The sequence below is a fragment of the Hibiscus syriacus genome, unplaced genomic scaffold (genome assembly GCF_006381635.1).
Source record: "Hibiscus syriacus cultivar Baekdansim isolate YM2019G1 unplaced genomic scaffold, ASM638163v2 tig00110597_pilon, whole genome shotgun sequence".
Classification (NCBI taxonomy): Eukaryota; Viridiplantae; Streptophyta; class Magnoliopsida; order Malvales; family Malvaceae; genus Hibiscus; species Hibiscus syriacus.
In genome coordinates, this window is record NW_024062795.1 from 7,310,597 (window position 1) to 7,325,774 (window position 15,178).

Consider the following 15,178-nt stretch of genomic DNA (forward strand, 5'->3'; position numbering starts at 1 on the left):
AATCCTGTGGGCCAGAGCTTTGATGATTGGATCGGAACCAGATATAAGCCCCGCTTATCTTTTTGTCCTCTTATTCAACCCTCCATCATCACCGAACATCATATCCCATATTTTGTGATCTCCCCCCCCCCCCACATAACATGTGGGCCCCACACCCCTAACACAAACCCTCAACGTCTTCCTCTTATTAGAACAGCTCATATGTCTGTATGTCGAGAATCACAGACGGTGGTGATCTGCTTGACTGGTGAATAATACTGATTATAGGGTAAATTGATCTCACAGACGGTGACGAATTGGATCGTTTAATTCTCAATAGGGGATTGTTTCCGTTCGCATGCTGATAATGTCGAAATTCAAACTTTCATGTTCATAGGATTATCCTTTTAAAAGGATGATTATATGAACCGAAGAATACAACAGCAGCTACTGCCATCTAGACGAGAAACCATTCGTTAACAAGTTTTAAATGGTAAACAGGTACGCAAGTTCATCTGAAGAATCATAAAATAACAGCTACGAGCTACATCAGTAGGGCCGCCAATTTATTGGCAATCTGAAGACAGAATTAGTAGCATCTCCAAAGGAAATAGAAGTTCGCAGACCGATCTAATGAAAACAATGCACCGGAGTCGAACACAGATGCTTAAGCTACAGCTTTCTGCAGTTCATTGTGCACCTGGAAACGAGAGGATAGTGAAACCACTTTGTGAAGTGAAACATCGACAAACAGGCAGCCATCGAATGTTTGGTTAGAGAACATATACCTCACGAGATTTTCGAACAACACCAACACACCTTGAAGCACTGATGCTATCACTTTTAGACAAGCGAGATGGGGTGCTTGAAGTAGGTTTGCCAGAGGCTTCTGGAGTCCCGGATGCATTCTGGTTTCCATCTCCCAGTTCTCCCGATCCTTGCAATTTTATAGGGCTTTGAGAAGTTGCACGAGAAGCAGACGCCACGGTACGCTTTTTTGGTTCATCAGTGGGATCAATATCATCACTGCAGACTCGTTCCCTGAGAAATAAATGACCATATCAGCATACAAAAGCAGCACATTCAAAATAATCGAAAGCAAGAAGATATTCCAGCACCTAGGCAAAGATGTGTATTTCCTATGGAGTAAGATGTTGTCTTCGTTTGTGCCGCATTCCTCGAGACAAGCAAATTGTTGCTTAAACTGATCTACGCCACTGGATTGATACAAAACACATAATTGACTTAGCATTAAACAGCATATAGAATAAAAGAGGAGCGGAAACTGTAACTTAAGATTGGAATTTCAGGTAGCATAAAACATAGCTTGAAGACGATAAATCCTAGTTTCAGCTGCCAATACCCGGAACCTCAATGTTACGGTTTCCAGTTAAAAATAGTTGGATGCCAGACCTTGGATACATGAAGCCAATGTGATCTTTGCCTTGAAGGTGTTCCTGAAGCATCTGTGGATGGTACTCTAATATCTTTTCGCATATTAAAATAAGATGAACCAGAAGTGAATTGATAAGTGAAAGGGGGAACCAAAACGGAGAACAATATCGATGAGGCAAGGACTAATATCTATCCACACAAGTACCTCTCTGTAAATTAGCTCTCGGACATCATCTTCTGACAGCTTCCTTCTTTCAAATTCGAATTCAAGTTTTGAAATGGGATTCATGGATGGTTCGTTGTCCAAATTTGCCAATCCTTCGAAGTACGGATCAGCTAATGCCTGCATAAGATCAATAAAAAAAGTTAATAAAAAAAATAGAGTATGTAGAAAAAGGGATCCAGATTAAACTATAACTCAGAAACCCTCGAGTTTACCTCTTCAGCAGATGGTCGATCATTAGGATCAAATGCGATGAGACGCTCAACCAAATTAAGGGTCAATGGATCTACAGTTGGGAATTTTTTTGAGAAAGGAATTGGTTTCTTTTTTCTCATGCTATTCAAATACTTTCTAGCTTTTTCATTTCGAATCTGCAGATATTATTAAGAATCGAGATGGTTAGGAAACCGGGTGTTCTCCATGTTTAGAATAAAGCTAGAAAGTAACTTAAATGCGGCTCCCAACAAGAACCGATGGAAATTTTCTCCAATCAATAGGAGTTAGCAGACCCTTGCAATTGTTTCCGCAGAGGAAGTGCCGAGCAAATCGGTCACAAGTTCCAATTGATCCACCACATTCCTTCCGGGAAACAAGGGTTTTCCAGTTAGCAACTCGGCAAATATGCATCCTACACTCCAAATATCAACAGCAGGGGTGTACTGCAGAAGACCAGGTTTCGAAAATCAATTAATAAAGTTCTTCAAGGAGTTTTTCTCAAACTTGTTAGCTCGAATAGATTATAAAGTAAAATTCTAGCAAGCAGCGTATGCAAGTATACGGGGGAGAAGAATAAATTCTTTGAACAGATTAATAAAGTATTTACGTTTGAGAAAAATGAACCACACAGCTCAGGAGCCCGGTACCATCGAGTTGCAACATAATCCTTTCAAAATAAACAATAATCAGATGTGTAGGATAGCCAGAAACATATAAACAATAAACAGTAGATAAATACACTAGGCAAGAAGGAACACTCACAGTCCAGAAAATAGCAGAAGGTACATCGGTAAATGATACCCGAGCAAGTCCAAAGTCACAAAGCTTCAGTTTGCAGTCAGCATTAGCAAGTATATTTTTTGGCTTTAAATCTCTATGGAAAACATGTGCTGATAATGTAAAGGAAAGGGTAAAAGAAAATGGGTCACAATCTTCATAAATTGAGAGAGAACTTTACATAAATACACAGGTGAAGAAAAGCAACCTGTGTGAATGTATTTTAGGCCCCGAAGAAGCTGGTACAAGAAAAATTGATGATGTTCAGGGGTTAGATCATCATTAATCTTTATAACATGGTGAAGATCAGATTCCATCAACTCAAAAACAACAAATATATCTTTAAATTCTCGTCGACATGGAGGAAGCATTATGTGCTTAATTTGAACGATATCCGGATGTCGCAACAGCCGTAGGAGTTTGATTTCTCTAAGAATGCGTATTGCATCAGAGGTGTGCTCAAAGATATTGATCATCTTCTTAATAGCCACCTTCTCTCCGGTATGAGTATCTATTGCAGATGCAACCACACCATAGCTTCCTTTGCCAACTACTTCCTTTATCTCATATTGACTCGCTTCGCCATATTCAGTGAAAAAGTCTTTGTCAAACATTTTCTGATCAAATCAACCATTAGATTCCATGTTAAAGAACGAAAAGCTTAACTATAAATCGACCCACAGCGTACTAAGAGATCAACCTTCTAAGCATCTGGATCCTGATTTTGAATTTCAAATATACTAAAAGTTCATGTGGTAATACTAGAATTTTATGATTATATATGGTTTGATTTCGAATATATTACCTGGTTATCGGATTTTTACCATTATTTTTATGTTGTGCCTGCAATCATCTTCATAATTTGTGGAAAAGACCAAATCCTAATTCACAATCCTAAAAACCCATTTCCAGAGAAGGGGTTAAATATTACTATTAGTATTTTTCTTCTTCAAAAACATGTTCGTTTATGATGATCTCAAGAAACCCTAAGTTGTGAACTAGATGCAAATTTTTAGTATATTAAAAAAAAAGACAAAAGCATACACATCAAAGATTAATTTTTTATATTTTCATCTATGTCTAGAATTTCAAAATATAAGAATAAGAGTCGTTGAGAAAGGAAATTCCCGGAAGACAAGAGAAGAAATTCAACTAAAAGAGCTTGTAAGTAAAGAAAAATAGATCATTTAAATGATTCAGGAGCAAAAATAGGAATTACCCTTTCTTTTGGAGAAGAAGACGCCCAGGCAGCAGCTTGAAGATTGATGACAAGAGCTGCAAATAAACGCGGAGAGAAGATATAATGTTTAGATATGAACTGCTCAAATAACACCTTATACGTAGAAATACAGCCTAGGTATTTTATACGTATAAAGTCAATCAATCTCCAATCCAATTGGGGTGGGATGTTGTCAAAACAACTTGAGCACGTCAAGTATTTAATATTTATATTTAAAGTATCTCCTTTTTTAAAAATAAAAAACAAAAATAAAAAATGGGGCTCATGCATTGACGATTTTTTCGATATATCACCGGTGATCGGTAATATTACTGATCTAACATCGGTCAGACTATATTTCTCGATCTAACACCCTTAGCAGTAAAGTGCGCCCTCTGCACCGCGTTATACGGTGAGCTGGCGCCACGTGGGTATAGTGCGGCCCCTGCAGCGCGCTATACATGTATATCTGACACGTGGGATATAGCGCGGTGCAGGGGGCGCGCTATACCCCTAATTCATGTCCTCAACCTCCCTATAAATACCACATCCTCAATCACTTTTATCACACCAAATTTTCTCAATTTCTCTAAATTTCTCTCAAATACTCTCTTTTTAAGGTTTATTTTATAATATTTTTACTATTATGTTTTTACTTTATTTAATATTTTACTAATATAATTCTTTTGCAGATATATAATGGAAGGCAGTCTACTTCGCTCGGATGGAAATCATATATCTCTACACTTTGCTGATACGGTAACATTTTAACGTTTTAATTTAATTTAAATTATTAGTAATATTTAGTTGATTCATTTAATGCATGATTATTAGATTAAGAATTAATTTTTGTAATTATTTATTTTTAGGAGAAGGACCGTGTATTAGATCATTTTATTAGAAATCTTAAGTTAGTGATACCCAGCTGTGTCTTGCCGTATTTAGTAGAGGCTGAATTCGGTTACATAGGTAGATATCAGGGTCACTGTAAGATAGAGCCAGACCTGATTTCTGCTTTAGTAGAGCGGTGGAGGCCGGAGACCCACACATTCCATCTTCCGTGCGGAGAGTGCACGATCACGCTTGAGGATGTTTCTATGCACCTGGGGCTTCCGGTGGATGGAGATGTGATATCGGGGGTAGCTTCTGGTTCTTGGACTGCTTTGTGTCGGGATAGTCTAGGACGTGTCCCGGAAAATTTTATCGGATGTAAGATACCGTTAAATTGGTTAGATGCCAATTTTTGAGAGTTGAGCGCAGACGCCTCTGAGGATGAGTTTAAGATGTATGCACGGGCATGCATACTGCAGCTGATAGGAGGGTTGCTGATGTCGGACAAATCGCGCAACCTAGTTCACTGCATGTGGTTGCGACATCTTAGCGACTTTCGTCTCGTCGGATCATTCAGTTGGGGCTCGGCAGTTTTGGCTTTGCTGTACAGGGAGATGTGTGGAGCCACTGACTACAGGCGTAATGCTATCGGCGGATGTCTCCTGCTGCTGCAGTCTTGGGCATGGTATCGATTGCTCTTTTTATGTCCCGTTGTGAACAACCCATTCGTATTTCCACTACTTCTGAGGTAATTATAAAACTGATTTTGTATATTAATAATTTTATACAACGTATAACAAATTTTTTTCCTTGAATAGGTGGTCTACTGATAGGAAAAATCATCAGGAGCTACCTGATGATATAGAAAAGATAAGGGTGCTAATCGATCAGAAGGCTGGCACACAGGTATGAATTTTAATGTTTAAAAATCGATTTTAGATTATAGTTATATAATTATATTATTATTTTGATAAAAATTATATATTATTTGTTTTAGTTTGAATGGGTGTCATATTCTACTGATGATGTGAGGGCGGTGATCCCACCTGAGTTGAGGGGTCTATTAGATGTTTGGATGGCGATGGTCCCTCTGATCTGTTATGCGACCGTCGAGTGGCACTCCACTGATCGCGTGCTCTGGCAGTTTGGTTGTTTTCAACCAATTCCGGAAGCACCTCGCAATATGGACGAGTTGCATAGCTTAGATAGACGCGGCAAGACAGATACAAATTGGCTGGTGAGGCATCATGAGTGGGTCGTGTTGTGGGAGGATCGACATCAGCGTCTTCCACATAGAGAGCCCATTTTTACTGACTTCCTGATGTATGCTGAGGATTATTATGAGTGGTTCAACAGTAACGGGAAACCGTTTCTACTTCCCGAGGATGCACGAGGGCAGACATTTCCACGACGTCGAGAGAGACGTTCACTGACACAGCACCGTCATCCCCCGACTCGTGGATGGAGAGCAGGTACTTCCGGTTCATCCTCAGCTACACAAGCAGGACCTTCCCAGCAGCCACCGCAACCATATATGATGCCGCAGTCATATATGATGTTGCCATCGCCTTTCCATTACCAGATGTCGCCGCCGCCTTCACCCGATTTTATGACCCCGCCACCGCCACCGTCACAGATGACCCCTCTTGGAGGCTATTATGGGTCTATGTTTGTAGACCTGACTTGGGGTTCATATGCTGGATATTTGGCGGGTTCAGCCTAATCACCCATGGCCGCAGCACAGACACCGCCTCCTGTACAGTTTTCACACTCAGCGATGTCTGAGTTTTATGAGTTTTCCCAGTTTTCGCAGGCCGGTGGGATGGTCAGCCATACACCTCCAGGGTCCTTATTCTACGGAGGTGCTTCATCGTCATCAACTCCTCATGTACCTGCGCAAGACGACGACGACGACAATGACGACGATGACGGTGATGATGATAACAACGAGGAGTCAGAACCAGTGATACGAAGAAATCCTCCTCGAGACCGACAGCCACCGCCCTGCGGAACACATTCGCGTCGCAGCCATCGATATATTTTGTTTTTTATTATATTTGTATTTACTTTATTTTGTTAAATTGTAATTTTTTTATTATTTCTCATTTAATACTTACTTTATTTTGTTAAATTTGTTGGACTTTTTTAATGTATTTCAGTTCATTTTTTTATTACCATTTAATATCAGTTATTGTAATTTGGTTATCATTTACCATTTAATACTTATTGTTATTAGTTTGTTAAAATTTAATGATTGTGTTTGTTTTTTTAATCTTCATCGGTGATTATCAAATGACATTAACTTGAAGTAAATGCAAATTAAAGTAGAAGAATTATTATTTGACAATAAAATACATCATTTCCTCATCAATTGTTACTTGATGACAATAGAAGTGGACATGTTTTTCTAGTGTGTCATGGGTTTCTACAATGCCCACATCTTCTGTCTTGTCTAGATCTTTCTCTAATATCCATATCGCAATGAATTCGATTGGATTTTGGACGACCATGCTCCCTCAATAAACTCAGATTTGGTACAATCAGAAGCCAATCTTGAACCTCATCAGGGTCTTTGTCATTACCTATGGGGGGAAACTCAAATTCGTATACCTTAAAAACTTCAGATAGTAGGTATACGGGATCCACAAAATGGTTATAGTCTTGACGTGTATGCTAGCAAGCTGCTATCACATGATAGCATGGATACTTCAGAGCTTGAAAAAACCCGCAGTCGCACGTTCTGTCCCTTAGATTTACTCTTAACGACACAGTAGCATACATATTTTTCGGTCGTGGAGTGGTTACTCTGGACTGAACAGAATTACGTATATTATAATTTTTGATAGCCATCATCGCTTCTTCTTTGCTTGAAAACTCCATGCCTAAAGATAACTCACCATTATTTATTGATAAGTAATACCCATAGTCACCGAGATGAGGCATATCCGCAAATTCTGGCCCGTACATTGCACCATAATCAGCTTCATACATGTGTGCAGGAGGGTCAGTTTGTGCCATATTTCCTGGAACTTCATCATCATCAGAGTTGAATTGCGGTGATTCTGGGTCAATAAATAGTCCAATTTCAGCACCATCTGCACCAGGCTCACGAAGCGGTTCTTCTGTGGAGATGATGGTTTCTCCATGCTCTCCACATTTAGGTCGAATAACCTACTACTTGCACGCCTTCCCCTTGAACTGGAAGGCATATCGACATTGAGATCGAAAAAGCTCGCAGTCGAATGCCTCCCCCTAGAGCTTGAAGCCATCGCGTCAAATGAAAACTGCACAGATGGTTGCGTCGATGGCATCTCCATATTAAGATCAAAGGGATTTGCAGATGAATGCCTTCCCCTTGAACTGGACGCGATGTTGCCATACGGATTGTTCGTGAACCTACCTCGGTACATATCGTAAGGAGTTACGGATGAATGTCTCCCCATTATGGCATTAAAATCATTACACATTACTGTCGTCGGGCTGTCAACTTGTTCAGTCAGCCCATAATGGGAGCTTAATGATTGACTCCGAACAGCACGCACTTGAACAAAATGTTCATACATCTCAATAGCGGCGTATGAATAATTACTTTGAGGTTCAACCATCATTTCAACATCATCATTGTTCGAAAGTTCAAATGTTGTATAAATTAATGGCAATAATCATGTTGGAAATCTATACTGCAACGACGACACTCTTCTACTACTTCCAACATGAATCTTCCTCGAAATCTTCGTTATCAGCTCCTCAAGAGTTATGTTTCTCTTGAATGATATTTTAACACGCTCATTTGATACGAAAACAACGCTGGTTTCATCTTCTCGAATTTCACCATCATAATAAACAATAACTGAAAGTCGCGTCATTGTTTGAGTTTAAAAGTGCGGCACTATTAAATCTGCAAAAAAAATAAATGAAACAAACATTATTTAATAAATTATATATGAACGAACATATAACACAATAAAATTTTTACGCATCAACGTAAATAAATTAAATAATATAATTTAATATTATTACCTGAACCGCAAAACTATTTCGACGTATACTCCCGCTTTCTAATTTTACAAACACAAAAATTAATTGAAAATAATTAATATAATATTTTTTCAAATAATCATAATAAACAATAAATATAATAAAAATTATAACAAAATTATCTTATAACAAAAAATCGCACGAACTTCTAAATAAAATATGAGAAGATTGCTAGAATTATTGATTTGTTGACGGAATTGTTGTATTAATTTATAAGTTAAGAGGAGAGATGTGAGAAATTAGCCGGTGGAGAATAGTATTTATAGCGAGGAAAGTTATACAAAACGCGGTATCTGATCCGCGCTATATAAAATTATGTCAGAGTAAATGTATGTCGCGGTACCTGCCCCGCGCTATATAAAATTATGTCGGGAGTAAAGGTATAGCGCAGTTCCTGATCCGCGCTATACTCCTACTTGGCGTATAGCGTGCTGCAGGGGCCGCACTATACCCACATGACGCCAGCTCACCGTATAGCGCGGTGTAGGGAACGCACTTTACTGCTAAGGGTATTAGATCGGAAAATATAATCTAACCACTATTAAATCAATAATATTACCGATCATCGGTGATATATCAAAAAAATCGCCTTATGCATTTGCTCGAAATTCGAACCTTATCTTATCCCACATCTACAAGTGCTGTTCAGAAATCGGGAGGGGAAAGCAATGTGATTCACTGCCTTTGAGCTGCCGGTGAGACGATGAGTTGGGTGGCACTCCGTCGCTGCTTCCAACAGGACTGTCTTTCCGTTTTAATTATTTCTGCCGCTTGCCAACTTGCTGGCAACGAACACAATTCTGCCACGTAATGATCATTTGATTGGGTGTTCTATTCGATGTTTGTTGCTCTGCCAATTTGCTGGAATCAATTCTCTTGTCGCTGTTACTCGCTCCATTCTTCAATGAAATTTTACCATATATTAAATATATAAATAAATAAAATTTCAACGGTTGTTATAAGAGTAATCTCATTTTCATTTTTAGAGGTTGTTTGTTTATTTAAGAATAATTAAACGTTGAATGATTTAAATATTAAATGTATCAGAGCATCTGAATGAATTAACTCTGAATGTGACATGTTTGTTTACTGGCTCTGAATCATTCAGAATATACTTCTGTGCCGAATCATTCAACACTGTTTTACTGAATCAATCAGCACTGAATCATTCAAAAGTACGAAACAAACATACTGAATACTGAACCATTCAACATTCAACGTTGAATGATTCTATTAAGAGTCAAATAAACAACCCTTAGTTGAGAAAACATACGATTTTTTTTTGCAAAAAAGATATTTTATCTGAAAAGTCAAAATAATATTTTATTTCCATTCTTTGGATGATATAAATTAATATTTAATGACTGAAATAAAAAATTCAATTTGAGGATCATTTCGGTCTATTTTTCGAATAGAAATCACCTGCCCCATATTCCTGTCCCTATCCCTTCCTCTTAACCTATTTTTCTTACACGTGTTCTCTTCAATAAATAATGATTTATATTATTAAAATTTATTTTATTTTTTAATTATATACATATTAAAAGTTAACGATAGCAAATAGATTGAATATCGATGATTATACCAAAAAAATATAAATGATGTTAAAATTGTTTTAATCTTTTTAGTTAATTGATATTAAAATTAATTAAAAACATGTATATGAATTAATTATTTGAGTGAAACTTTTAATTATAGTGAAAAAATAAATTTATTTTATATTGAGAAAAATATATATATATATATATATATATAAATTATGAAATGTCACAATCACTTAATTTAATTTTTTATTTTCTTTTTACTATCGTTATATTTAATCTTTATATAATTAAAATTAAAACAAATTTTAAAATTATAATGTAAATAAAAGAAGGAAAAATGATTTTTATCATCAAAACAATGAATGTGCAACATTATTTATGAAAGATGACACGTGTAAGAAAAAATAGGTTAAGGGGCTGGGATTTCTATTCCTATTTTTCTAGGATGATCATAGATTGAATCAAATTTTTGGTCGATTCGAATTCGATTAGAGTATTACTCTCTTTCATCTGTTTATTCAGATCGGAACTCAACCCCACCAACACCCACATTTGCATATGCACTTACACTTAATAAGACGTATATATAATTATTATTTTTTATTAGATAAAATAAAGATTTAATTAAAAAAATAAAATAGAGATAATATTCTTAAATATATAAAGATAAATGGTATGTCTACCTTAAGCTCGAACCTGATTCTCAAACCTTAATTTTCAAAATAAAATCCAACATTATCAAGTCAAAATTCATTGGATTGGGGTCAAATACCCATCCCGAATTCCACCCTTGCTTCTATTGGTATATTGGCCCTTTAGCCAAGGAATATAAAACAGTAGGTGCACCCGTGAATAAAGGAGCAAACTTTACATGGCATAGGTCTCAACAGCTGCATCTGTGTATGCTTTTAGATATGTCAAACTCAAGCTGCATTTATTACACTATGCTCATACTTGTGTCTTGTAGCTAAAACTTTCCAGAGAGATTCAGCCATGAAAACTCAAAAGCACCACATGACTTTTGCACAAACATGTTATTACCAATGAAACAACAATCTAAACTTCATAAAAGTTCTGTCATATACATTTACAGAGAGATCAAAGATGGATTCAAGAGAGAAACACCTACAAACAAGGAACAACCGCACAGCATTTCACCATTTTGTTGATTTACATTTAGCGGCTTCGCTATTGTCCCTTAAGTAAGGCCCGAAGGTCTTCATAACTTCTTCGTACGTCGGCCTTTTATAGTCCACAGCCTGCAGCCAATTTATAGAGACATCTTAGAGAAAATGCTGGTGGTGAATGTATTGATCATAATGTGGCATAATACCTGCTCAACCACTTCTCCAGGGGTTGTCCATTTCCACTCTGCGAATTCTAGGTCTGCCTCGCCGGTTGCTAAGTTGATCTCGCTCTCATCTTTTGTTAATCTCATAAGAAACGTGTCAAGTGTCCCCGATCTTTAGTCAGCTCATAAACCATTCCAAATTTATTACTACTACACACTATAAATGGCATCCATGAGCTTCTTTCTAATTAGCAGCTGTTGCAAGAACAAAACTCGAGCCATTCTACTTCGACATGACTAATAGATCGTGCTACTACATCTCTACACGTAATGATACATATTCCATATCCCTAGTAGTTTAAGTCCAGCAAAATGCTGCTTCACAAAGGATATCAAGACAAGAGAGTATCCAAAATCCACTTTCATATTGCTAAAGAGAACATGTGTGCTTGTTCCAGAAATACTAAATGAATAACATATACCATGCAAGTGTCCACATGATTCTGGGTGTATAATTTCGTAAAATATTTTTCCTCAACTAGAAAACGGAATAGTTGCTTTCCTCCTTACCCAACATAACGAAGAATAATATATAAATTCACATAAAACATAAAGAGAAAAATGCCACACTATAGGCATGTTAGATGCATAGACTGCACTAAAACACATTAAGTGGCCTCAATGGTAAAAGGGAGTGTTGTTCTCCCTAGAGGACCTGGGTTTGAGGAGCTGCGTCTACAGGGTGTGTGTGAGCTGCATCGACTCAGAGTGTAGTAGCCACTAGGTAGACTATAAAATTAACATTAAAAATTAAACCAAGCCATTTCAAACCAGCATGGCTTTCTTCTAATAGACAAGGACACCTAGATGTGAGCATGTGTTAAGAGAAAGAGGAACGGGAAGAAATGAGAAACAAACCATTCTGTGCCTGCCCATGCCATTCACCTCCCCAGAGTCTGTTCACTTTAGCCTTCACAGCAGGAGGGAAATCATATGTCAACCAATTAGGAACCTGCCAAAATACAATGTTAATTAAATATGCAATAGCAGTGGGGAAAGAAAGAAGTACGTTGCATACAATGTAGGAATTGTTGTTTAAGAATATTAGTAGGAACTGTTGTTTGCAGTACCCTTCATTCAAGTGATTCTATAACTTGAAATAAGTAATAACCTTATTTGTCCCATTTCTCTTATGCTTGTAGATAATACATGAAGATAAACATGTTGATATCTTTTTCTTTAGTTAGTTCCCAAATTTCTTTGCTTTTTTAAACAAGAAGATAATTCTACATTAGATCCATCTTATCTAAGTTCAACACTCGAATCCAAGCTATGTAAGAATGAACAAAATAACACATAATAGTACAAGTGCCCCAGCCACCAATGTTCAAGCATAAGCAAGCAAACCTCGGAAATGATTTGAGCAGATCCTACTCCAGTTTCTTCTCGTAATTCCCTGATAGCTGCAGATTTTGGTTCCTCGCCATCTTCGATACCACCCTGAGTTAGTAAAATCCCAAAATTATAATCTGTTAAACAAGCTCAAACATATACTCGTGTATGAAAGAAATCTCACAACTTACAGGGAAATCATTTCTTTCAATTAATGATGTGCAGAATCTGAGAAAACTATAAATACACTTTGGTTTCGTATCATACAGTTAAATAGCAAATGAACAAAGTGGCTTCGATTCGGATACAGAGATAAATTTCAGCCGTTGGGTCAATTGAACTCTCAGTAAGCAATGAGTAAATAGAGATTCAACAGTGTATTACCTGAGGCATCTGCCAGGCTCCCGGGACATTCAATCTGGAAGCTACAAAAACCTGCAAACATATAAAAATTAAGTATTTCAGCTTTTTTTAATCCATATATTCATGAAGAACAAACCTCAAAAAACCCATAAAAACCGAAAATCACAAAAGTCTATCAATTCTTCCAAAAAGAGAAAGAAGCAGAAAATCCAAATTGGATAAAATTTCAGTTTAGGTTAATCTGATTTCAACTTAAGACTGCTTGTTCTTTTCTGGCCATTAGTCAGCTCAATCCGCTCTGCTATCAAAAGCTGAGACTAAAAGAAAAAAGAAGTAAAGGGTACCTGATTATCAGAGTTGACTATACAAACACCAACGTTGGGGCGATAACCAGGGGGCAGTCCCTCCATTCTTAAATACCCACTATTTCTATTAAATGTTTTTTTTCTTTCAGAGTAAATGCTGTGTTTCCGGTCTGAGGGATTCAAAGAGAGATCAGAAGAAGAAGGAGATGATGATGATGAAAATGAAGAAAAAATGAGTTGTTTTAGAAAAATAAAATGTTTTTACCAAAAAAAATTGGGGAGTTGGGTGGGTGGTGTTCAAGGGAATGAGTGACGCTGACCTTGAGCAAAAATGGTGAAAATGGGTGACTGTGTTTTATAACGAGCATCGCTGACTCTTATCCTGCGCACCACACTGTGTCAATGTTACTTTTTAGATTCTGCCACCCTCGCTCAGAATTGTGTCATCTTTCTGTTTAAATTTTATTGTACAAAAATTTTAGTCGACTTTATTATAATATGAGTGAATTTTTTAAAAAGTGAGTAATTTTAGTTATATGCACTGCTCTTTTAAAATAATTATTGATATTTAATATGTAATTAGATTAATCGGAACCAAATATCACAAAAATAAGGATAAGATTTTTATAATTTAATTTATTCTATTTATATTAGTACTCAAATACTTGATCTTAATCTCATCAAATCAGATCAATTAGTAATTAATAATTACATACTTAAGTTAAAATTATTATTATATTTTTTGACATTAATATAAAAATATAATTATTAGTCTAAATAAATTATAATATAATTAGTGTAAAATATAATCTAAATATATTAGCTATTAAAGCAAGTACATTTTGTCAGTTAACCAAACGACTCATCTTTGTTTACTCATATTTTCTTAGATCATAAGTTTTTAGATTCATTAGAATCACTTTCCTTCTTTCGATTGGAGTCTCCCCTTATATATATTAGTCGTTAGGATCTCAAGATTTGAAATATATATTTTAATTTAATTTTTAACTAACGTAATCTAATTAAAAAATCGTATGACTGTAAATTCATTTAAATTGTGTCTACCATCATCAAACAAAAGTAATAAATATTTCATTACATTTTTAATACTTAATTTCGCATTGTTTTTACTCAACGCACGTGCCAAATATTTAATTCCTATTATTCTCAATTGATAATATAAAAATTATGTTCAAATCTCATCCATATGCAAGTGGTTGGTTAATTATATGGTTATTTTTATCAATTTGCTTCATTCATTTAAATGTGAATATAACACAAATTATTAATTATTTTTCTCAACTAAATTTAACAACAAAAGATCAATTTATAATCATAATTATAATATGTTTTTTAAACAACAATCATAATTAATTATTATATTTAAAATATATATAAGCTCCATAAATAAAAACAAAAATTCAAACTTAACATTATTAATAAAATTAATTGAATAATAATGAACTAAAAATTAATTTATTTTCGTTGGATTTCGCTTTTTTTCTCATAATTATTTATTTATTGTTTTTGTCATCATCTAGCCCACCAGTTGAACAAAGTCAAAATCCTTTTTACACTTGTCATAATGAAGCATACTTCCCCTAC

The 15,178-nt window shown here is 35.9% G+C and overlaps 2 protein-coding genes across 4 annotated transcripts; both read right to left on the reverse strand.

Annotated features, from left to right (window-relative positions):
- Positions 1 to 455: 455 nt before the first annotated feature.
- On the reverse strand, positions 456 to 3,943 carry LOC120134535 (mitogen-activated protein kinase 17-like). 3 transcript variants are annotated; one of them, XM_039150962.1, is made up of 11 exons: positions 3,810 to 3,943; positions 2,799 to 3,207; positions 2,576 to 2,703; positions 2,421 to 2,480; positions 2,107 to 2,256; positions 1,813 to 1,968; positions 1,580 to 1,717; positions 1,393 to 1,466; positions 1,098 to 1,196; positions 768 to 1,020; positions 456 to 679 (listed from the first exon to the last, which is right to left on the reverse strand). In XM_039150962.1, the coding sequence occupies exons 2-11, from the start codon at positions 3,202 to 3,204 to the stop codon at positions 647 to 649; spliced, it is 1,497 nt and encodes a 498-aa protein (XP_039006893.1). In that variant the 5' UTR covers positions 3,205 to 3,207; positions 3,810 to 3,943; the 3' UTR covers positions 456 to 646. The 3 variants fall into 3 exon arrangements, with proteins under 3 accessions (XP_039006893.1, XP_039006894.1, XP_039006892.1); XM_039150963.1 differs by having other exon boundaries at positions 2,799 to 3,204; positions 3,809 to 3,937; XM_039150961.1 differs by having other exon boundaries at positions 456 to 683; positions 772 to 1,020; positions 3,810 to 3,919.
- A 591-nt stretch (positions 3,944 to 4,534) lies between these two features.
- LOC120134360 (nudix hydrolase 25-like) lies at positions 4,535 to 13,872 on the reverse strand. The gene is made up of 7 exons (XM_039150795.1): positions 13,613 to 13,872; positions 13,290 to 13,340; positions 12,921 to 13,013; positions 12,428 to 12,525; positions 11,556 to 11,685; positions 11,242 to 11,481; positions 4,535 to 4,548 (listed from the first exon to the last, which is right to left on the reverse strand). Exons 1-6 carry the CDS (start codon positions 13,676 to 13,678, stop codon positions 11,377 to 11,379), a joined length of 543 nt encoding a protein of 180 aa, XP_039006726.1. The 5' UTR covers positions 13,679 to 13,872; the 3' UTR covers positions 4,535 to 4,548; positions 11,242 to 11,376.
- Between the last annotated feature and the right edge of the window lie 1,306 nt (positions 13,873 to 15,178).